This window comes from Schistocerca nitens, chromosome 9 (assembly GCF_023898315.1).
Source record: "Schistocerca nitens isolate TAMUIC-IGC-003100 chromosome 9, iqSchNite1.1, whole genome shotgun sequence".
Classification (NCBI taxonomy): domain Eukaryota; kingdom Metazoa; phylum Arthropoda; class Insecta; order Orthoptera; family Acrididae; genus Schistocerca; species Schistocerca nitens.
This window is the reverse complement of record NC_064622.1, coordinates 357603731-357627401: the sequence shown is the minus strand read 5'-3', so window position 1 is coordinate 357627401 and position 23671 is coordinate 357603731. Positions and strand designations below refer to the sequence as shown.

The following is a 23671-nucleotide window of genomic DNA, read 5'->3' as shown; positions in this document are numbered from 1 at the left end:
AGTCCCATACTGTTTCAATACACAGTGCATGCGCAGCGTCGCTGCCGAGCAGTGTGTACAGATGGGGATAGGTAGGAGCAGGCATCTTTACATATCATGGTATTGATGTAACTATACATTGTACGACGTGTGCATTATGCAACAAATACTATGGATGTGTTGGTTAAACATACTGAAAATTGTATAAGCATTGTATTCAGTACTTTTAATTGCACCACATAGTACTTATCAACCACTACAAGCATTTTCACAAATATTATAAAGTTGAGAAGTCCAAGAGTAAATAACTTTGCAAAGAATAAATATTTTGCCTAATTCCCGTAATATTCTGCAAATCAATAAGTGTCCAGATATGCTAAATAGTCCAAGTTCATCGAAATCTGTTCAGGGGATAAATTATTGAGGGGGTAAATTACGAAGATGTAACAGAGTCATTTCGCATTCATAATATTACTATGAATAAAACTTCCATTTACAATACTTTTTTTCCTTGATCCTATTTTTATAAAATAAAGCCTATACGGTGCCCTAAGCTATGCCCAAGTTACATGTTCTCAGTGACGTATGAGAGACACAAAATTGACGAGCATAGAAATTGTCCTATAGTCTCAGTGTTGAAATTTTACGCATTTCCTATGGAAAAATATGACCATTGGAACTGTTCTGGGTTTTTTGGAAATACATGTCCAAATGTTAAGATGGAAAGAAGGAAGTGTATTAAGGGCAAACAACAACTTGGTCATTAAAGATGGAGCATAATCTTTAATTGGGGAAGGGTTCATGTGCTTCTCAACAGAAAGAATCTAGAATTTTCCCCCCCAAGCAACATCGGGAAACAATGAAGAAAGTAAATCTGATTATCAAGAAAGGTGATAGACCTCAGTCCAGTTCTCTATGTTAGCACTGCACTAGCACACAAAGCGCCGATGTTAAAGAGGCGACAGTATGGGTCAGTCCAAAGAGAACCTCCTTCACAAACATATACACAAGTCTTAACAATATGAGATGGTACTTGCTAAAACTCACTACATTGCCTGTGTCAGCCAGTGGAATGTGTATGTCTCTTGAAGAGAGATAGACACATTGATTGTCTGAAGAAACAGAGTATTGGATCTTAACGCTGTGACTTGTCTGAGTTAAGAAGTTGGAAACAGTGTACTAACTCAATTTTAATTGTTTGTTTAAAGCTGTGGGCACTTATACAAGCAATGCATGCTAATGGAGTCGTGATTTACAGTGTTGCTGTAAGTGGACACGTTCAGTTCAGACATAGTTTGTCTGGAGAATAATTTCATGATCTCAGTCTCTGGCATATGCTATGGAACACCATACCATATAACAACAGCTTGGAAGCTCACAGAATTGCTAATTGTTCGCTTATATTTGATATCGTACTTCGTGGCAAAATTGCGTGTTACTTACTCGTAATCGATGCATGAATCAAAGTCGTACGACAGCTGCTGGTGCAGAGGGCAGCACTTGGGAATTTTCACCAGCGAACATGTGGAGAGCGGAACTGCCAAGGACGCCAACACCAACACTGCAACTCCATATTGTGGCCTGCTCTTCAGTCTCGCTACTCCATGGAGTTTTTGATGGGCTCCCATTTCTGGAAAAAGTGTGAATAAGTTTTCTGAATTTACAAAATGTTGAAAGAGGCACTGATCACAAATGTCTTATATACAATAATGGGCACATATAATCAATATATATTATTATGCTGTCAACAATATAATATAACTGCAAACAATATACGTATGTTTGCAGATGTCTTGGAAAGAGAATTAACATTGTAACACTTGGCAAGCATTACATTACTGTTTGGATATGAAAATGAGAGTCCATTGTGCCTTATGCCAAGTGTAGGCTTAAAAATTAGATGTACCAACGTAATCGGTATTTGCACGTTACCTGGCCGCACATATAGACCTACAAAATCAATATCAGTTTGATGAAAGTCACAATATACAACTTTTATCATACACCTGGTGTAAGACTCAACACACCTTAAGATTTATTATTTCCGTAGCCAAATTGTTTTATGATGCTTGTCAAGTGTCACAATGTTCTTTCAGGTCTGAAATGTCTGCATAAACACGCCAGCGACACAAATAATTAAATGTCTAGGTCATGACACAATGTTATTCCCCCCCACCACACACACACACGCACACACACACACACATCCGTCAATACTGTGTCCTGAAACTTGAATGTGGACTTTCAAATTTAGTGCCCTAATGCTATTTCCATGCCTAAACTGTTACAAAACCGTTGTGGCTAAAAAAAAGAAATTCTATGCTGGTAACTGACACCTTGGTATTGTACGACAGTTACTGTTTACAGCGATTTCTCGATTATAGTTTGTAACGTTCTTCATACTATTTTTGTGTTTTTCTCTTATATCTAACACAAAATGCAAAGAAAAAAAAGTCCTTAATCCTAAATCTTTACAGGCAATCTGCCTAATTTACATAGTACACTAACAGGAAAATGTGTAGAAAAGCCTTCCAGGAAACAGTGTGAGAAGTGTCAGTGGTGTTTAGAATTTCATATAAGTTGCTTATGTAATGCTTTCTGTGTAATGCATTTCTTGCACATTTCACACTTTCATGTGTTTTTATTTATGACCATAATGTCTCCTTTGGGTACAGTGAGACTTTGGTACATTGGTTCTGCAAAATATACAACATAGATGAGTATATGCAATGGACATGAGTTACAGGTTACACTGATTTCTTAATTCTACATAGGTGAAAGCAAGTAAACAAGTGACATCATCAAGTACAAGAGATATATCAAATTACAGCACAAGACTGGGCATAAATGAAACATGGCAACATTATAAAGTACAAAGAGTGACTAACCTAACAAAAATGTAATAACAATTCATCAGACAATAGCATAATTGTCAGTAGTAATACTATCTTGCATAGGGTGTGCAATAATGGCAGAGTGGAAGAGCATAGCATCACAAAAAACACATTGCATGGTATCAGCAAAGATATAATAGCATCAGAAATAAATTAACTTAAGATATATAGAGGCCATATTCCAAAGGACACAAATTCTTATTATGAAAAAAAATGATTGAATTACCATTTGCAGTGGTCAGACCACACTACTACAGTATTCTGGGTTCCTGGGATGTGGACAATCGTAAAATCAAATTCCTGCAAATAAAGTTTCCATGGACTAAGTCTATCATGTGATCCGCTGGACACATTCCAACACAACAAAAAAGGTGTCTCTTTCAGTTGTTGTTTCAATGCACATGCGTATGAAAAAAGAAAAATGAGCAAGGCCTAAACTTACGGTAAGAGAACCGACCTTCAAGATTCTCCCTACCAGGCACGTCACCACCTAATAAAATGCCGAATAATCAAGGAATCGTGAAAAATAAGGTACCAATAGAATTTGTATAAGCATAGTAAACGCATCAGGTAAAAAAGATCTATGTTGTGTCATATTATTATGTACACTCGTATGTAAATCAGAATATGAATGCTGGCAATATAAATACATACATCTGTAAAAAAAATTTGGCAATTAGCATAATTTCTGATAAAAAGCAAAAAAAACTTATACAGAGCTGAATGGCGGAAAAATAAATAGTTGTACTATGTGATCATCAAATTTCTATCCAGCTACGTGAAATGAATCAAAGCAAAAGTTATTCTATAAAGTGCTTGACGTTGTTGATGTGATGATTACCTCGTGGTTTTCTCGTGCGTTAAGTTTCAATATGAACTACATTGGGATGGGGAAGATACGTATCCTAATAGGTCCAGAATATAAAAGTTCAAATTTACTGCAACGACGTTTTCCTCTGTTGGATAGGTAGTGAGTGCGTATCAATACTTCTTGTCCTATGCGAAATTCCTGGAGGTTACTCATCTGTTTTTGTTTATGTTTGCAGCGCTGTGCTGACCGCTTTATTTTGTTACATGCGATGTCTATAATTTCATGGTGGCGTAATCTTCTTGTTGTTGGAAAAGAAACAATTTCACGAATTCTGTTAGGTGAACCTATGTTTTTCAACACAAGATATGGCGAAAGCATAGTAGAGTCGTTTGGTATGGAATCGATGACGTCCTGAATATCTGAAATGTGCTTTTCCCAGTCAATATTTTTTCTGTGACAGTAGATACGACTAAGTTTTCCAATCTCTTTCATGATGCACCCTGATGGGTTGGAAGAAGCATGGTATCTGGAAGTAAAAATGGGTGTAATACTTCTAGCTTGCTGTGTACATTTCCATATTACTGATCGAAATTGCGGTCCATTGTCTGAAATTACCTTCTGAATATGCCCAACATGAGGCAAAAAATGTTTAGTAAAAGCATTAGAAACAGTTCTAGATACAAATTTCGAAGTTAGTTCTACAGCAACGAATATGTAACAGAAACCTTTTGCAATGGATCCAAATAGATCAACCGCTGCCGTATGTCTTAATATCATGAATACAACGGGGTACAGAGGGGCAATGTGAAATATTGTAGAAGATTTAGCTTTTTGGCAAATTTTGGAAGTCGTCAAGACACGCTTTTCCATGTTTGTGAAATAACAGTTCTGTCGTAGGATCAAAATGCATTTGCGAGCACCATAATACGCGTAGCTCAAGTGTGTATACCAGATTAATTTAATGACAAGTTATTCGGGTACGCAGATAGTCCAATTAACGCTGTCAGGGCGAGCACGTTGAAACAGAATGTTATTGTGCGTGGTGTAAAAAGTTCTCATTGTTGTCTGGCTCGTGTCACGCCAGAGACGTTTGATCTTTGCTCTGCTCTCTGGCGATTTCTTTTAATGATGCTGAAATAAGATTTTCAAAAGTTACCTGTTTAATATAGAGAAGGTTAAAATTATTTTGACAGAAATTAGCAACAATTTCTTGCTGATTACTGGACAGTGAAAGTAAAAGTGCATCTACTACAGCATTCTGGGTTCCTGGGATGTGGACAATCGTAAAATCAAATTCCTGCAAATAAAGTTTCCATGGACTAAGTCTATCATGCGTCAATTTAGCTGATAACACAAACTGAATAGCTCTGTAGTCTGTGTATACTGTTGTATGTCTGCCGTAGAGAGAGAGACGAAATTTAGTGAAAGCCCAAACAACACATAATGTTTCGAGTTCGGATAAGGATGCGACTGGAAAAGGCGATGTTTTTCTAAACAATTTTCCCATTTTCCTCTATTTCCTGAAAATGGACACCAAGTGCAGTCTTCGAGCTGTCTGTAGCAATCGAAAAATTCTTTGTCGGGTCAGTCAGTATGTGATAGAAGTGGAGCGTTAAGTAAAGCATTTTAATTGAGGAACCCGGACTGTGCTTGGTCATCCCACGACCGGATAGTATTTTTACCAGTAAGATGACATAATCTAGGGATATCTAGTGCAGATTGGTGTATGGAACGGCGAAAAAAATTGATCAAACCGAGGAAGCTGCAGAGTTGTTTTTTGCAAACGGAATTGAAGTATCACGGATGGCTTGTAGTTTGTCGGGATCGGGCGTAATTCCGGCAGCCGAATTTACGTGACCTAGGAATTTAATGGAAGCCCCTCCAAAATGACATTTACTGAGGTTCACAGTAACACCTTCTGCAAGAAAAGTTTGCAATAGCATGCGAAGAACAGGATTATGTTCCGACAAAGAAGGTTCTGCTATTAGAATGTCGTCACTGTAAGTGGTGATTCTGTCTTTTAATTCAATTGGAAGAATAGTATTCATCACACGGATGAAAGCAGCGAGGCTAAGTGTTAAACAAATAGGCAATTTACAAAACTGGTAGCAGTTCCTAACAGCTGGTTCAATGATATCTAGGTCTAACATAGCCTGAAGTTCTTGCTTGAATTAGTCTCTGTAGATGAACGGAATGGAATAATGTTTTGCCTTGTATCATGTGGTTTTACTTGGAATTCGTAAACAAAACTGGACATGGTTCGCGGTACATTACTAAATACTTAGAGTGCTGTAAAAGAATATCCTGCAAGTGTTGGCGCTCTTCTTCGGTTGAAGCTTAAATTCATTCACCTTACTGTTGACCGTCTGTACAACGTCATAATGAAATTCATCAAGGATATTGTTACTACAGAAATACGTGTCTGTAAAGAATGTTGTATGTCAATTAATTTTCTTAGATGCTGAAATGACCTCTACTCTGTTAATGTCTTGCTCTTCAGTTGACAAAGTGTTCTGAAAAGTGACAGATAGTTGTTGCCTATCGGATTTCAATATAAGCAATGACTTCTTAAAACTGATAACAGCGTCATGTTCGACAAGGAAATCCATGCCAAGTATGACGTCGGTTGTTAAGAGGGGAACGATCCAGAAATTAGCGTGAAATATGTGATCAGCAATTATAAAAGATAGGTGGGTTTGTAGTTTCACATCTACTCCCTTATTAGAGATTGAGTCTCGAACTTTCGTTTTACCGAGTGGAAAGGTAGGACAGATATTGGCGGCGTTACTTTTTGGAATACTCTTTCATTCATCACTGTTACTGGTGAACCATATGTACTGTACGGTTGTTTTCATCTGCAGAATGCCGCGGCGGATGGAAACGAACATTAGGTTCATTAAGAATGACCTGAGGCTGATTCTGATAAAAGCAGCTGTTGCCGAAATTACGCTTAAATTGCTAGTCATTCCCTTTGTTTGTTGCGAGAATTACTTTGCTGTTGATCGTTTCGATGTGACTGCGACCATTGGTTTTTGTGGGAGAAATTATTCCCTTGCGGTTGCGTAAATGTATTAGATTGGGTTGTCCTGACAAAGCTCGGCGGCGACACATGGACCTTCGGTTGAGATTGTAGATCGTATTGTTGTTGAATATTTCCGGGCTGTTGCAGCTGCGGCAAGAATTGCGGCTGGAAACTGTGACCGTTGGGTGTCGAAATACTGATATTGTTGCCGTTGCTGAATATATTTGTTGTCAAATGTCTCCGAAAATCGTTATCGGAACCAAATCTGTTATTTCTCTTGTTATGGAATGGGTGAGATTGCTCGTTGTAACTGAATGAGTTGTTACCTTGTTTGCCGTTATTAAAGTTCTTATTGACATATGATTAGTCCGAGTGCTGAATTTCTAATGATTGTAACAAGTCCCTGAATGCTGAAACGCTTTCCTTTTGCTGTTCGGTGAGAAGAGAAACTCGTAATGAGCGTGGAAGTTTTGAGATGCATAATTATACACTCCCGGAAATGGAAAAAAGAACACATTGACACCGGTGTGTCAGACCCACCATACTTGCTCCGGACACTGCGAGAGGGCTGTACAAGCAATGATCACACGCACGGCACAGCGGACACACCAGGAACCGCGGTGTTGGCCGTCGAATGGCGCTAGCTGCGCAGCATTTGTGCACCGCCGCCGTCAGTGTCAGCCAGTTTGCCGTGGCATACGGAGCTCCATCGCAGTCTTTAACACTGGTAGCATGCCGCGACAGCGTGGACGTGAACCGTATGTGCAGTTGACGGACTTTGAGCGAGGGTGTATAGTGGGCATGCGGGAGGCCGGGTGGACGTACCGCCGAATTGCTCAACACGTGGGGCGTGAGGTCTCCACAGTACATCGATGTTGTCGCCAGTGGTCGGCGGAAGGTGCACGTGCCCGTCGACCTGGGACTGGACCGCAGCGACGCACGGATGCACGCCAAGACCGTAGGATCCTACGCAGTGCCGTAGGGGACCGCACCGCCACTTCCCAGCAAATTAGGGACACTGTTGCTCCTGGGGTATCGGCGAGGACCATTCGCAACCGTCTCCATGAAGCTGGGCTACGGTCCCGCACACCGTTAGGCCGTCTTCCGCTCACGCCCCAACATCGTGCAGCCCGCCTCCAGTGGTGTCGCGACAGGCGTGAATGGAGGGACGAATGGAGACGTGTCGTCTTCAGCGATGAGAGTCGCTTCTGCCTTGGTGCCAATGATGGTCGTATGCGTGTTTGGCGCCGTGCAGGTGAGCGCCACAATCAGGACTGCATACGACCGAGGCACACAGGGCCAACACGCGGCATCATGGTGTGGGGAGCGATCTCCTACACTGGCCGTACACCACTGGTGATCGTCGAGGGGACACTGAATAGTGCACGGTACATCCAAACCGTCATCGAACCCATCGTTCTACCATTCCTAGACCGGCAAGGGAACTTGCTGTTCCAACAGGACAATGCACGTCCGCATGTATCCCGTGCCACCCAACGTGCTCTAGAAGGTGTAAGTCAACTACCCTGGCCAGCAAGAGCTCCGGATCTGTCCCCCATTGAGCATGTTTGGGACTGGATGAAGCGTCGTCTCACGCGGTCTGCACGTCCAGCACGAACGCTGGTCCAACTGAGGCGCCAGGCGGAAATGGCATGGCAAGCCGTTCCACAGGACTACATCCAGCATCTCTACGATCGTCTCCATGGGAGAATAGCAGCCTGCATTGTTGCGAAAGGTGCATATACACTGTACTAGTGCCGACATTGTGCATGCTCTGTTGCCTGTGTCTATGTGCCTGTGGTTCTGTCAATGTGATCATGTGATGTATCTGACCCCAGGAATGTGTCAATAAAGTTTCCCCTTCCTGGGACAATGAATTCACGATGTTCTTATTTCAATTTCCAGGAGTGTATGAGCGCAGATTGGCTATCCGGTTCGCTCAGGACTGATTTGTTGGACCGTATACTCAAAAAACTGGGTGATAGTGGGAAAACTGGAGTGTTAAAAATTGGGTAAACTGATTAGCTGATCTTTAATGCCTTGCTGAGTCGTTTCCGACCAATATGCAGATAGAAATGCATTTTGGAACTCTACGGAGTGACATTGCCTTGCTATGGCCCTCATGTGGCAGCGAAAGTGAAAATTGTTGCACCCAATCAAGGGGGTCCATCCCCCATGAACCATGGACCTTGCCGTTGGTGGGGAGGCTTGCGTGCCTCAGCGACACAGATAGCCGTACCGTAGGTACAACCACAACGGAGGGGTATCTGTTGAGAGGCCAGACAAATGTGTGGTTCCTGAAGAGGGGCAGCAGCCTTTTCAGTAGTTGCAAGGGCAACAGTCTGGATGATTGACTGATCTGGCCTTGTAACAATAACCAAAACGGCCTTGCTGTGCTGGTACTGCGAACGGCTGAAAGCAAGGGGAAACTACGGCCGTAATTTTTCCAGAGGGCATGCAGCTTTACTGTATGATTAAATGATGATGGCGTCCTCTTGGGTAAAATATTCCGGAGGTACAATAGTCCCCCATTCGGATCTTCGGGCGGGGATTACTCAAGAGGATGTCGTTATCAGGAGAAAGAAAACTGGCGTTCTACGGATCGGAGCGTGGAATATCAGATCCCTTAATCGGGCAGGTAGGTTTGAAAATTTAAAAAGGGAAATGGATAGGTTAAAGTTAGATATAGTGGGAATTAGTGAAGTTCGATGGCAGGAGGAACAAGACTTCTGGTCAGGTGACTACAGGGTTATAAACACAAAGTCAAATAGGGGTAATGCAGGAGTAGGTTTAATAATGAATAGGAGAATAGGAATGCGGGTAAGCTACTACAAACAGCATAGTGAACGCATTATTGTGGCCAAGATAGATACGAAGCCCACACCTACTACAGCAGCACCAGTTTATATGCCAACTAGCTCTGCAGATGACGAAGAAATTGAAGGAATGTATGATGAAATAAAAGAAATTATTCAGATAGTGAAGGGAGACGAAAATTTAATAGTCATGGGTGACTGGAATTCGAGTGTAGGAAAAGGGAGAGAAGGAAACATAGTAGGTGAATATGGATTGGGGGGAAGAAATGAAAGAGGAGGCCGCCTAGTAGAATTTTGCACAGAGCACAACTTAATCATAGCTGACACTTGGTTTAAGAATCATGATAGATGGTTGTATACATGGAAGAACCCTGGAGATACTAAAAGGTATCAGATAGATTATATAATGGTAAGACAGAGATTTAGGAACCAGGTTTTAAATTGTAAGACATTTCCAGGGGCAGATGTGGACTCTGACCACAATCTATTGGTTATGACCTGTAGATTAAAACTGAGGAAACTGCAAAAAGGTGGGAATTTAAGGAGATGGGACCTGGATAAACTGAAAGAACCAGAGGTTGTTCAGAGTTTCAGGCAGAGCATAAGGGAACAATAAGGAATGGGGGAAAGAAATACAGTAGAAGAAGAATGGGTAGCTTTGAGGGATGAAGTAGTGAAGGCAGCAGAGGATCAAGTAGGTAAAAAGACGAGAGCTAGTAGAAATCCTTGGGTAACAGAAGAAATATTGAATTTAATTGATGAAAGGAGAAAATATAAAAATGCAGTAAATGAAGCTCACGAAAAGGAATACAAACGTCTCAAAAATGAGATCGACAGGAAGTGCAAAATGGCTAAGCACGGATGGCTAGAGGACAAATGTAAGGATGTAGAGGCTTATCTCACTAGGGGTAAGATAGATACTGCCTACAGGAAAATTAAAGAGACCTTTGGAGATAATAGAACCACCTGTATGAACATCAAGAGCTCAGATGGAAACCCAGTTCTAAGCAAAGAAGGGAAAGCAGAAAGGTGGAAGGAGTATATAGAGGGTCTATACAAGGGCGATGTACTTGAGGACAATATTATGGAAATGGAAGAGGATGTAGATGAAGATGAAATGGGAGATACGATACTGCGTGAAGAGTTTGACAGAACACTGAAAGACCTGAGTCGAAACAAGGCCCCCGGAGTAGACAACATTCCATTGGAACTACTGACGGCCTTGGGAGAGCCAGTCCTGACAAAACTCTACCATCTGGTGAGCAAGATGTATGAAACAGGCGAAATACCCTCAGACTTCAAGAAGAATATAATAATTCCAATCCCAAAGAAAGCAGGTGTTGACAGATGTGAGAATTACGAACAATCAGTTTAATAAGCCACAGCTGCAAAATACTAACACGAATTCTTTACAGACGAATGGAAAAACTAGTAGAAGCCGACCTCGGGGAAGATCAGTTTGGATTCCGTAGAAATACTGGAACACGTGAGGCAATACTGACCTTACGACTTATCTTAGAAGAAAGATTAAGGAAAGGCAAACCTACGATTCTAGCATTTGTAGACTTAGAGAAAGCTTTTGACAATGTTGACTGGAACACTCTCTTTCAAATTCTAAAGGTGGCAGGGGTAAAATACAGGGAGCGAAAGGCTATTTACAATTTGTACAGAAACCAAATGGCAGTTATAAGAGTGGAGGGACATGGAAGGGAAGCAGTGGTTGGGAAGGGAGTAAGACAGGGTTGTAGCCTCTCCCCGATGTTATTCAATCTGTATATTGAGCAAGCAGTAAAGGAACCAAAGAAAAATTCGGAGTAGGTATTAAAATCCATGGAGAAGAAATAAAAACTTTGAGGTTCGCCGATGACATTGTAATTCTGTCAGAGACAGCAAAGGACTTGGAAGAGCAGTTGAACGGAATGGATGGTGTCTTGAAGGGAGGATATAAGATGAACATCAACAAAAGCAAAACGAGGATAATGAAATGTAGTCGAATTAAGTCGGGTGATGTTGAGGGTATTAGATTAGGAAATGAGACACTTAAAGTAGTAAAGGAGTTTTGCTATTTGGGGAGCAAAATAACTGATGATGGTCGAAGTAGAGAGGATATAAAATGTAGACTGGCAATGGCAAGGAAAGCGTTTCTGAAGAAGAGAAATTTGTTAACATCGAGTATAGATTTAAGTGTCAGGAAGTCATTTCTGAAAGTATTTGTATACAGTGTAGCCATGTATGGAAGTGAAACATGGACGGTAAATAGTTTGGACAAGAAGAGAATAGAAGCTTTCGAAATGTGGTGCTACAGAAGAATGCTGAAGATTAGATGGGTAGATCACATAAATAATGAGGAGGTACTGAATAGGATTGGGGAGAAGAGGAGTTTGTGGGACAACTTGACCAGAAGAAGGGATCGGTTGGTAGGACATGTTCTGAGGCATCAAGGGATCACCAATCTAGTATTGGTGTGCAGCGTGGAGTGTAAAAATCGTAGGGGGAGACCAAGAGATGAATACACTAAGCAGATTCAGAAGGATGTAGGTTGCAGTAGGTACTGGGAGATGAAGTCCTGAGACTGGTTTGATGTAGCTCTCCATGCTACTCTATCCTGTGCTCTGCCTGAAACTCTGAACAACCTCTGGTTCTTTCAGTTTATCCAGGTCCCATCTCCTTAAATTCCCACCTTTTTGCAGTTTCCTCAGTTTTAATCTACAGGTCATAACCAATAGATTGTGGTCAGAGTCCACATCTGCCCCTGGAAATGTCTTACAATTTAAAACCTGGTTCCTAAATCTCTGTCTTACCATTATATAATCTATCTGATACCTTTTAGTATCTCCAGGGTTCTTCCATGTATACAACCTTCTATCATGATTCTTAAACCAAGTGTCAGCTATGATTAAGTTGTGCTCTGTGCTAAATTCTACCAGTGCGGCTTCCTCTTTCATTTCTTAGCCCCAATCCATATTCACCTACTACGTTTCCTTCTCTCCCTTTTCCTACACTCGAATTCCAGTCACCCATAACTATTAAATTTTCGTCTCCCTTCACTATCTGAATAATTTCTTTTATTTCATCATACATTTCTTCAATTTCTTCGTCATCTGCAGAGCTAGTTGGCATATAAACTTGTACTACTGTAGTAGGTGTGGGCTTCGTATCTATCTTGGCCACAATAATGCGTTCACTAAGCTGTTTGTAGTAGCTTACCCGCCTTCCTATTTTCCTATTCATTATTAAACCTACTCCTGCATTACCCCTATTTGACTTTGTGTTTATAACCCTGTAGTCACCTGACCAGAAGTCTTGTTCCTCCTGCCACCGAACTTCACTAATTCCCACTATATCTAACTTTAACCTATCCATTTCCCTTTTCATATTTTCTAACCTACCTGCCCGATTAAGGGATCTGACATTCCACGCTCCGATCCGTAGAACGCCAGTTTTCTTTCTCCTGATAACGACATCCTCTTGAGTAGTCCCCGCCCGGAGATCCGAATGGGGGACTATTTTACCTCCGGAATATTTTACCCAAGAGGACGCCATCATCATTTAATCATACAGTAAAGCTGCATGCCCTCGGGAAAAATTACGGCCGTAGTCGAATCCTTCATGTTATAGATTTTGAGAAGGTTCGGCGGCATAAAAAAGTTGATTGTGAGATGACTGGATTGTATCAACGGCATGCACTCTTTGCAGTCTGCACAGCAAGGCCGTTTTGGTTATTGTTACAAGGCCAGATCAGTCAATCATCCAGACTGTTGCCCTTGCAACTACTGAAAAGGCTGCTGCCCCTCTTTCGGAACGACACGTTTGTCTGGCCTCTCAACAGATACTTCTCCGTTGTGGTTGTACCTACGGTACTGCTATCTGTATCGCTGAGGCGCGCAAGCCTCCCCACCAACGGCAAGGTCCATGGTTCATGGGGGGGGGGGGGGGTTGTTGCATTATCTGTATGATAACTGCTAATGGAATTTGGCCGAGTTTTTAAAACGGACTGAATACTGATTCGGTAAAGAATTGTGTTCTGACACCTGCGTGTTAGCAATATCTACCTCAGCGTCGCCTACTATACCGGAATCGACAGTCTGGGCAGATAGTAAATTGGGTGAAGTCGTTCTGTGAGAAAACTGCACATTATTTTTGGAAACGGAACTCACGTTTTCTGTGGTGCCTTGAGTAAAATAGCTTCATAAAAATAATATTAGTAGATTGGTTGATAGATGAATAACCTTGCAAATGTTCAGTGAAAATACTGGATATCGGCCCAGCGCTGTGCAATGCTGCCCTCATTGAAGCTGTTACAAACATTAATACTGATTGTGGCACATTAACATTTTTCTGAAACGGATTGAAAAATGATTTCTTTAAAAAAATATTCCTTGGGTTCAAATAAACATGAAAAGGAAGAGGATGAGGTACTGATAACGGGATATCCTAAGGCCAAATGCTTCAGTTTGAAATTTGTATTCAAAATAAAGTTTCTCCTTCACAGAACCTGACATGAAACATTTTACATTAACTTCGGAATCAGTGAACTTCTCAACTATTCTACTATTCTCACTTACTGTCGCAATTAAAAACACTTGGATTGTTACATGACAAATAGTCTGACATTGTTTGACAAAATGGATTCCAAAATTTAACTTCTCTGTATCAGGATTGCAAAACACACAATATGTAACAAATCGGGTATACCTAATCAGGCTATATATTAAATCTGATGGAAAATACGCGCCGAGCTGTGTGTGGGCGGGTACGGTCCCAGGTGAGCACACCTGCACTGAGTACTGCGCTCCTATTGTTTTCCCATCGCTATTCTAGCGCTCACCACGAAGTCAATGGTCAGCATTCACTGCCTCGCCTCTGGGCAGAAAGTCAATGAACAGAATTCCTTTCCCAGCCCAGAACTACGTGCACGTCGCTTTCCACACAGACACTGTTTGTCTTGACCAGAAACCCACTGCGACGACGATGCATCGACTGCTGCTTCATTTCCGCGTAAAGTGAGCAACTCATGTCTCATCACCCGTGACGACCCTGCTGAGGAACTCGTTGTCGTTTCAGAAATATCAATGATGCTCAATAGCCATTCATTTTGTTTAATTTTTTGGGGGTATTCTGAGCATGCTCATACAGGTTCCGTAAGTGTAGTACTTATTTTGAATCCAATGCCAGCAGTGTCACTTTTTTAAAATTTTGTTCTTTCCCTTTTCTTAATAGTACTTTTTACGTGTGTTTTTCTGACTCGTAAGTATCTATGTCAATCTCTCAGTATGTGGTGGTGGTGGTGGTTAGTGTTTAACGTCCCGTCGACAACGAGGTCATTAGAGACGGAGCGCAAGCTCGGGTTAGGGAAGGATTGGGAAGGAATTCGGCCGTGCCCTTTCAAAGGAACCACCCCGGCATTTGCCTGAAACGATTTAGGGAAATCACGGAAAACCTAAATCAGGATGGCCGGAGACGGGATTGAACCGTCGTCCTCCCGAATGCGAGTCCAGTGTGCTAACCACTGCGCCACCTCGCTCGGTCTCAGTATGTCTGACAACCTGACATGTACCACTTTGGATAAGGGCTTTGGAGGCCGAAACAAGTCCTGATTTTTAAAATAAAAAGAAAATCAACTGGTGGTAGTTGTGATGACCTAAACCCACAGGAAAAATATTTATCAAAATCTGAACTATGAAGTCATCCAAAATTCTAGTTGGAAAACCACTTCTCAATTGGTCACGATCCCACTTTGTTTATGAACTGAAAACTCTAATATTCACGAGAAACTGCTCTGAAATTAAACTGAACCGACAAAATTCTGTATATATTCTCTGAAACTTCAAAGGAATTAGAAAAAGTGACAAAATTTCGTGAATCACACACAATACTGTTAACAATCGCATGAACACTGGGGGGTTTCACCATACATCTACCCACTTTTGAGTATAACCAGTGTCTCTTAATACTACGACTCGTAGCAATACAATATCAAAAAACTTTTATTACTGGGTAAAGAGTCACTACGTGATTTGACAGCTGACATTTATAATTCCCGCTCACGTCAGGAAAAGCACCAATACGGGAATAGCAGCTTTTACATAATTGGTCAGAACGCAAGCAATTATGGCAGTCGCCGTAATTTTCGCGCGAAGCCATATTTCGCGACAAAATACTCTTATTAGTTACTGTCATATATCTAGTCTCATAACAATACATAAAACTACATAAAATAACTACAATAATTTTGACATGCAAGGAGAATTAGTCCTAATGAGAGGAAGAAGTTTATATTTATTGGTGTTTCAACAATGACCACCAGGCAACTTTTAATTCGCGAAAGGCAAAGGTCCCGAGTTCGAGTCTCGGTCCGACACACAGTTTTAATCTGCCAGGAAGTTTCATATCAGAGCACACTCCGCTGCAGAGTGAAAATCTAATTCTGGAAACATCCCCCAGGCTGTGGCTACGCCATGTCTCCGCAATATCCTTTCTTTCAGGAGTGCTAGTTCTGCTAGATTCGTAGGAGAGCTTCTGTAAAGTTTCGAAGGTAGGAGACGAGGTATTGGCAGAAGTAAAGCTGTGAGGACGAGGCGCGAATCGTGCTTGGGTAGCTCAGTTGGTAGAGCACTTGCCCGCGAAAGGCAAAGGTCCCGAGTTCGAGTCTCGGTCCGGCACACAGTTTTAATTTGCCAGGAAGTTTCATATCAGCGCACACTCCGCTGCAGAGTGAAAATCTCATTCTGGAAACTTTTAATTCACTGATGGTAATTTTATTTTCGTTAGCAGAAAGTAAACAAACTAAACAAAGAATTTAATTAAACAGAGTGTGTAATTCTTATACTTTTAATAGAGAAAGAAAGTTTCTAGGTCAGGGGATAGCGTCCAGCGAAATCCCTAACTTTTTGTTGCATACGAAGCGTTGCGTTAGGCAGCACGTCGGCGGGTTACGATGATGAGAGCAGGATACAGACAGTTCCGCTGGTTAATCTTATCCGGCGAAACGCAAATAAAGTTCCGGCACAGCTGTATCATTAACCCCGTGGTGATTAACAAACCACAAGACGCCAGTATACGAACGTTGTTGACATGTCCTCTCTTTCAAAGTACATGACGTAGACATCGCTCGTTTTTACACTTTATGCGCTGTCCGTGACGCTATCGTCCATAATTACACGGTTCGTCACATTCATATAGTCTTAGCCACAAATACACAGTTCATAGACTTGTTCATGTATGTGAAGCACACCGTAAACAATGTCCACTCTGTTCTCGCATTTCAAACTTCGACAACATCACTGAAAGCCATTTATATTGCACAGTTAATTAGTCTTCACTTTCATGGCTTGATAGAATGTGATATACAACAGTTCCACCACCCAAAACCAATACCAGCAAAGTTCATTCGAATAAAGGCACAGTTCGTGTCGGCCACAACAAAGTAATGTTAGCGGCACTTTCACAGTCCGGTTTATTTGCTCTTAAAGTTCGCTGGCGATGGCATTACATACCGCAGTGGTAAAGAGAATTAACAATCTGATGGTTCGGTATCACTGTCCATACAATTACGTATGCTTTTCATGGAACACAGTACTATTCTTTCCGCGCACGCTTCACAGACACGCCATCCACCATCCCCTCTACTACACAACAACCTTTCAACTCTCGATATCACTATCGCTGTCCCCTGTCTATAGATGTTATATCGTTATCGTAAATTACATAAACCTTTATAAATGTTATTGACTGCATTTTTCACAATTAATAATATTCCAAAAGAGAACTTTAGAAACTTTACCACAGGTACAAAGCAAGAAACATATTTATCCGTTGGCAAACGAAATAATCACAATTACATCTTTACATTTAAAAACCACAGTAGATTGTTACATAATCACAATTAGAAATGCCCTTATGAACAAAAGAAAAAGGATAGAAATCCAAAGAAAATCACGAAAAAAAATTTTATATGCGTAATTAGCAATGCCTTCACATGGTCTTTCAGTCAAGATCTATTTTATGTTTGGCTGGTAGGTTCTTTGGCACCCATTTGACACACACTTTCTTGAACAGCAGGGGCTTAGTAAAATTTCATGAAACAAGTAGTGCGAAACCTGCGGAAAATGTTTGCTAATATCCTTAATCGTGGAGTCGCAGTTCTCCATTATATACTGAGGTGAGAATAGTCATGGGACAGCATTATACACAGATGGTGTAGTACCGCTTACACGAGATATAAAAGGGCAATGCATCGGCGGATCTGTCATTTGTACTCACGTGATTCACTTGGAAAGGTGTTCGACGTGATAACGGCCGCACGACGCGAATTAACAGACTTCGAACGAGGAATGGTAGTTGGAGTTAGACGTATGGGACTTTCCTTTTCGGAAATCGTTACGGAATGCAGTATCCCGAAACCCGCAGTGCCAAGAGCGTGTCGATAATACCAAATTTCAGGCATCATCTCTCACCACGGACAATGCAGTGGCTGATGGTCTTCACTTAACGACCGACAGTAGCGGCTGTTGTGCAAAGTCGTCAGTGCTGACAGACAAACACCACTGCATGAAATAACCGCAGAAATCAATTCGAGACGTACGACAAACGTATCCGTTAGGACAGTGCGGCGAAATTTGGCGTTAATGGGCTGTGGCAGAAGACGACCGACCCGAGTGCCTTTGCTAACAGCAAGACATCGCCTGCAGCGCCTCTCCTCGGCTCGTGACCATATCGGTTGGACTCTAGACGACTGTAAAGTCGTGGCCTGGCAAGACGAGTGCCGATTTTGGCTGGTAAGAGCTGATGGTAGGGTACGAGTGTGGCGCAGATTGAAAGGTGGCTACACTGAGCCACAGCGCCAGAGATCGCGCTAGAGAGCATTGTTCCGCCGCCTCCACTGGCAGTGATTCTTGAGATGTCATGGTAGGCAGTGCGTGTCGAGGACTCGTAGTAGTCAGTGATTATTGAGATGTCGTAGTGGTCAGTGCTTTGGGAGAACTCGTGGTAGTCAGTGCTGAGATGTCGTAGTGAGGAGTGATTGTTCGCTTGGCAGAGCCTCGTTGTAGGGATTGTGCTGCATACACTTGTTGACATTCTGTTCTCTACTGGTATATTTACTCGCTATTGCGTGTTTTGCTTACGCTCAGTGCCTGATATTTTTAAGATAAGAAAATGAACTGCTATAATTCGACGAACGACATTAGTACGAGAAACTTCATAGAAGTCACATGAGCTGGAGGTTTTATGGAAGATGTATAAATTTATGCTAATAGGAAGGAAGCTAACGACATGACATACCAACACTAGGTTAGACCATTGACAGTTATTACACTGCATTTTTCGTGAGTAATTGAAATAGGAAGTGACAATTGACACAAGAAATACTCCACATGTTTGCTTCTGTTTGCCATAATTCTTGAAGTGGTGTACACACTGTGAAATATTATGATCATTAACACTTCGTAATCGTACTTACTTACTGAAAGTTATTCAAACTAAAGGCTGTTAGAGGTCATGTATGCATTTCTTTTATTTAATGATGGACAAGGAACCAAAATGTATCTTATAATTTATAATGAGTAGAAAATTTGTGTCAGATGGATTACACAGAGGTTGTGTGTGGACACTGTGTCTTCGGATTGTATGGGATGCTGAATTGAAGTTGCACTAGGATTTTGTCTGTACTTGTTCGAGGAGACTGACTAGAGGAAGGAGTTGTTATGGAAGTGAAATGATATTGGTGCTGAGATTTATATGTATCGACGTATTATTGAGGTATTGAGATTATGTGAAGTTGATGATTATTGGAGTTTCGTGGACAAGAGGTAAGGTAAATGAGGTATTATTGAAGTATTGAGATTATGTAATGCTGATGATTATTGGAGTTTGGTGGATAAGAGGTGAAGTAAGTGAGGAGCATATTTTTTTTGTTGGTCTATATGGAACAAGGAGGATGAAGATGGCAGACTAGAACACTCAAGTACAAAGAAGATTGTCTACACACACACACTTTGTTAAATCAATAAGCAGTATATACTTTTTTTTTTTGGAGAGAGGAAGCATTTGCATATCTTGGCTCACTGACAGTTGTTCAGCAACCGTACATTTTGATCTGGCTTGGCAAACATTGGTCTTGACATGATGACTATGACGTTGACTAACTATTATTGACTGTTATACATTGCTGCCACTACTACTTGATACACATGATGAACATAAAATTTTGACAGAATTGCATTTACACAGTTAACACTATTCAATTACACAGTAGCACTAATGTGGATGAAAGATGAGTGAGTGTGTTTTGTGTGTTTTCCTTTTCCTATCCCAAATTGGTACCAACCTATCTCCTAAATATTATTTTACTTGTTTGTTGTGGCTTGCACTGACACCCATAAATATTATAGGTTTACTGGTATTTGTGTATTGTAATAGTTAATAGGACAATTATCTGATATCATTTGTGTGTTTGTTATGATTTGTATGTTTAGTGTGAAAGCATTGTATGTGTATTCAAACTATTGTTCATGCCTGAACTGTCTGATTAGTGATGGTGCTGCACTTTTCAACATGGTGGATGCCACCTGGACATGTTTAATTTCTGCTGATGAACTGTGTGATTAGTGATAGGGAATATTATGAACTGTTATTTGCACTTTTTCTACATGATTGGTGCCACTAGGACATGTTTAATTTCTGCTGATGAACAGTGTGATTAGTGATAGTGAATTTTATGGACTGCGGTCAGCACCTGGTCAACATTACTGGGTGCCACTGATGGACTGCTTCTACCGAAATGGTGTTACTTGTTGATGTCTGCACCTGCTCAACATTGCTGGGTGCCACTGATGGACTGCTTCTACTAAAAAGATGTCACCTGTTGCTGTGTGCACCTGCTCAACATTGCTGGTGCCACTAATGGAACTGTTTATACTGAAATGGTGTTACTTGTTGATGTCTGCACCTGCTCAACATTGCTGGGTGCCACTGATGGACTGCTTCTACTGAAAAGATGTCACCTGTTGATGTCTGCACCTGCTCAACATTGCTGGGTGCCACTAATGGAACTGCTTATACTGAAACGGTGTTACTTGTTGATGTCTGCACCTGCTCAACATTGCTGGGTGCCACTGATGGACTGCTTCTACCGAAATGATGTCACTTGTTGGTGTCGGCACCTGCTCAACATTGCTGGGTGCCACTGGTGGACTGCTTCTACTGAAAAGATGTCACCTGTTGCTGTGTGCACCTGTTCAACATTGCTGGTGCAACTAATGGAACTGCTTATACTGAAATGGTGTTACTTGTTGGTGTCTGCACCTGTTCAACATTGCTGGGTGCCACTGATGGACTGCTTCTATTGAAATAATGTTACTTGTTGGTATTTGCACCTGTTGACCATTGCTGGGTGCTACTGCTGGAACTGTCAACTACTTGTTTCTTGAGCTATGGAAAGCGTTTATGTGAATATTTGTATAAACTGATTTTTTGTGTATTACTGTTTGTGAAAAGTTATGAGACTCTTACCTGCACATATTCGTCATTGCTGACGCTATTGATTGAACTGTTTAACCACATAATACTTGTGTAAACTATTATGTAAAGTCACATGTATGAAAGAATTTGTATTGCTTACTGTATTCTATATAATAGGTTATTGGAAGGTCAGTGCAAAGCCAAAATTTTATCTAGTTATATGATATTTACGCATGAATATTATCTTTTATTTTTGTCTGTATTTTTTTTGACGAATTTGGTGGTATTTTCACCACCAATGCTGGCAAAAATACCATCAAATTCTAGCCCGTGGAGGAAGGGCATATGAAAGGTGGCTACACTGAGCCACAGCGCCAGAGATCGCGCTAGAGAGCATTGTTCCGCCGCCTCCACTGGCAGTGATTATTGAGAGCTCGTGGTGGGCAGTGCTTTGGGAGAACTCGTGGTAGTCAGTGCTGAGATGTCGTAGTGAGGAGTGTTTGTTGAGATGAGCTAGTAGGCAGTGCTTGCTGAGATGTGATACTGAAAAGTTCTTGTTGAGATGTGGTAATAGCGAGTCTGTGTGGAGATATATTGTAATGATTAGAGTGATTTTGGTCAATATATGAAGGTAACGAAACTTGACTTATTTTTCATTATTTCCATGTTTTAAATAATGCGTCATTACAGGTTCAGTCAACAAAGCATCTGGCTTGTGTTCTTGTATTAGAGTGTAATTCTGGTTTTCTTGAGTAATTATGGTATTTCTATTTTCTTTAATTAATTCAGTATAAATGATATTTAAAATTTCTTGTGTTGTTGAAGAAGAACCGTGCCAGATGCGTACGTTGAGTCATACTTCCACACACAGAACAGTTATACTTGTGCTTTGGCTTCGTAGGTTTTATAGTTGCTGGGGACTTAATTAATTAATTGTGTTAATGAAAATTTCCATTTCATTCTTTGTTATTGTTCTATGCAGTCAGATAGCGTAATAATACTAGTCAGGGCCAACCGTTTACGAGACTTCGTAATCGAACAGACAGCTACTAAAGCAAAAAATTAAAATTATTTGCATTCTATTTTAATTAAGCCCCCATGCAAGATTCCACGAAGCCGTGGACCCACGTTGCCAACATATTGGGCAAGCTGCTGGTGGCTTTGTAATAGTGTGGAATGTGTTTACATCGAATGGAGTGGGTCCTCTGGTGGAAATGGTTATGTTCGGCTACTTGGAGACCGTTTGCAGCCATTCACGGACGTCGTGGTCCCAAACAACGTTGAGATTTTTATGGATGACAATGCGCCGCTTCATCGGGCTGCAATCGTTCGCGAGTAATTTGGCCACCCAGATCGTCCGACATAAACACCATCGAACTTTTATGGGTCATAAGCAGTTCGTACACAAAATCTTGAGCTGGAAACGCTTTCGGAGTTGTGGACGACTATAGAGGCAGCTTGGCTGAATAATTCTGCTGGGAACTTCCAACGAACTGTTGAGTCCACACCACGTCGAGTGGCTGCACTACGCTGGGCAAAAGGTGGTGTGACACGATATTAAGAGGTATCCCATGACTTTTGTGTCCTAAGTGTACGCTGGCTCACCAGCTCCACCGTTGGCCACGGTCATCTTTGAAATGGACACTTTGACGAACTTGAGAAAGTATCCCAGACCAGAGACGCGCCACTTACTTGCAGATGACCTTCGGACTGCTCAAATTTCACAGCTGTCGATGAATTCAGATCGGCATTGTGTTTTGCCCATTAAGAGTGTCACAGATTTGAACTCATAGGCGGCAGAGAAAGAATAAGAGCCTCCGTTTTCAGCCACTGTCACAGCACCTCTGCCAACAGACAAAACTTGTTCGGCCATCGTAAGATCGTTTCGTCATAGCTCTGTCGGGCATACACTACATTTTTTGCTAAATATGTTTATTTTAAAAAAGAAATAAGGAAACTTACTTTGTGAAAGACCCACATAGTCATTCATAATCGTGTAGGAATGAAATTATTCCCCAAATAGCGTCTCTAAAAACCACGTTATCAACGTATCGTTGAAGTCTAACCTTATCGTAACAGACTTTGGGGATCAGCGTGAAAGATGTCAACATTCGTACCCAAACATCATGGATTGTCGACGTTATCTGTTTGACTGTAAATGATGTAGTATCAACTACACTATCTGAAACTTCCTGGCAGATGAAAACTGTGTGCCTGACCGAGACTCGAACTCGGGACCGTGAAAGGCAAAGGTCCCGAGTTCGAGTCTCGGTCTGGCACACATTTTTAATCCGCCAGGAAGTTTCATATCAGCGCACACTCCGCTGCAGAGTAAAAATCTCATTCTGGAAACTACACTATCTGATCAAAAATAACCTGACATCAATCAGCGGACAGTAGTGTGGTGTCCATCCATCGCATTTACGACGGCTTTAAATCCGCTGAGCACGCATTCAGTGAGGTATCTGAATCTCTGTAGAGGAATGACAACTAATTCTTCCTCAAGAGCCGAAACCAGAGGAGGTAGTGTTGTTGGACGCGTGGGTCTAGAGCGAAGTCCACATCTCAATCCAAAGGCGTACTATAGATTCAGGTCGGGATTCTGGAGAGGCCAGTTTATTTCAGGAATATTGTTGCCCACAAACTATTGCTTCACCGTTGCTGCTTTATGACAAGACGCAGTGTCATG

The 23671-nt window shown here is 41.5% G+C and overlaps 1 protein-coding gene across 1 annotated transcript in view; it reads right to left on the bottom strand.

Annotated features, from left to right (window-relative positions):
- The window catches only part of LOC126203265 (uncharacterized), a 276975-nt gene that overhangs the window by 175007 nt on the left and 78297 nt on the right, over positions 1–23671 (bottom strand). The window contains exon 2 of the mRNA XM_049937520.1: positions 1423–1609. Within this exon, the coding sequence (XP_049793477.1) occupies positions 1423–1607 (185 nt within the window). The 5' untranslated portion in view covers positions 1608–1609. The remainder of the gene's footprint in view (positions 1–1422; positions 1610–23671) is intronic.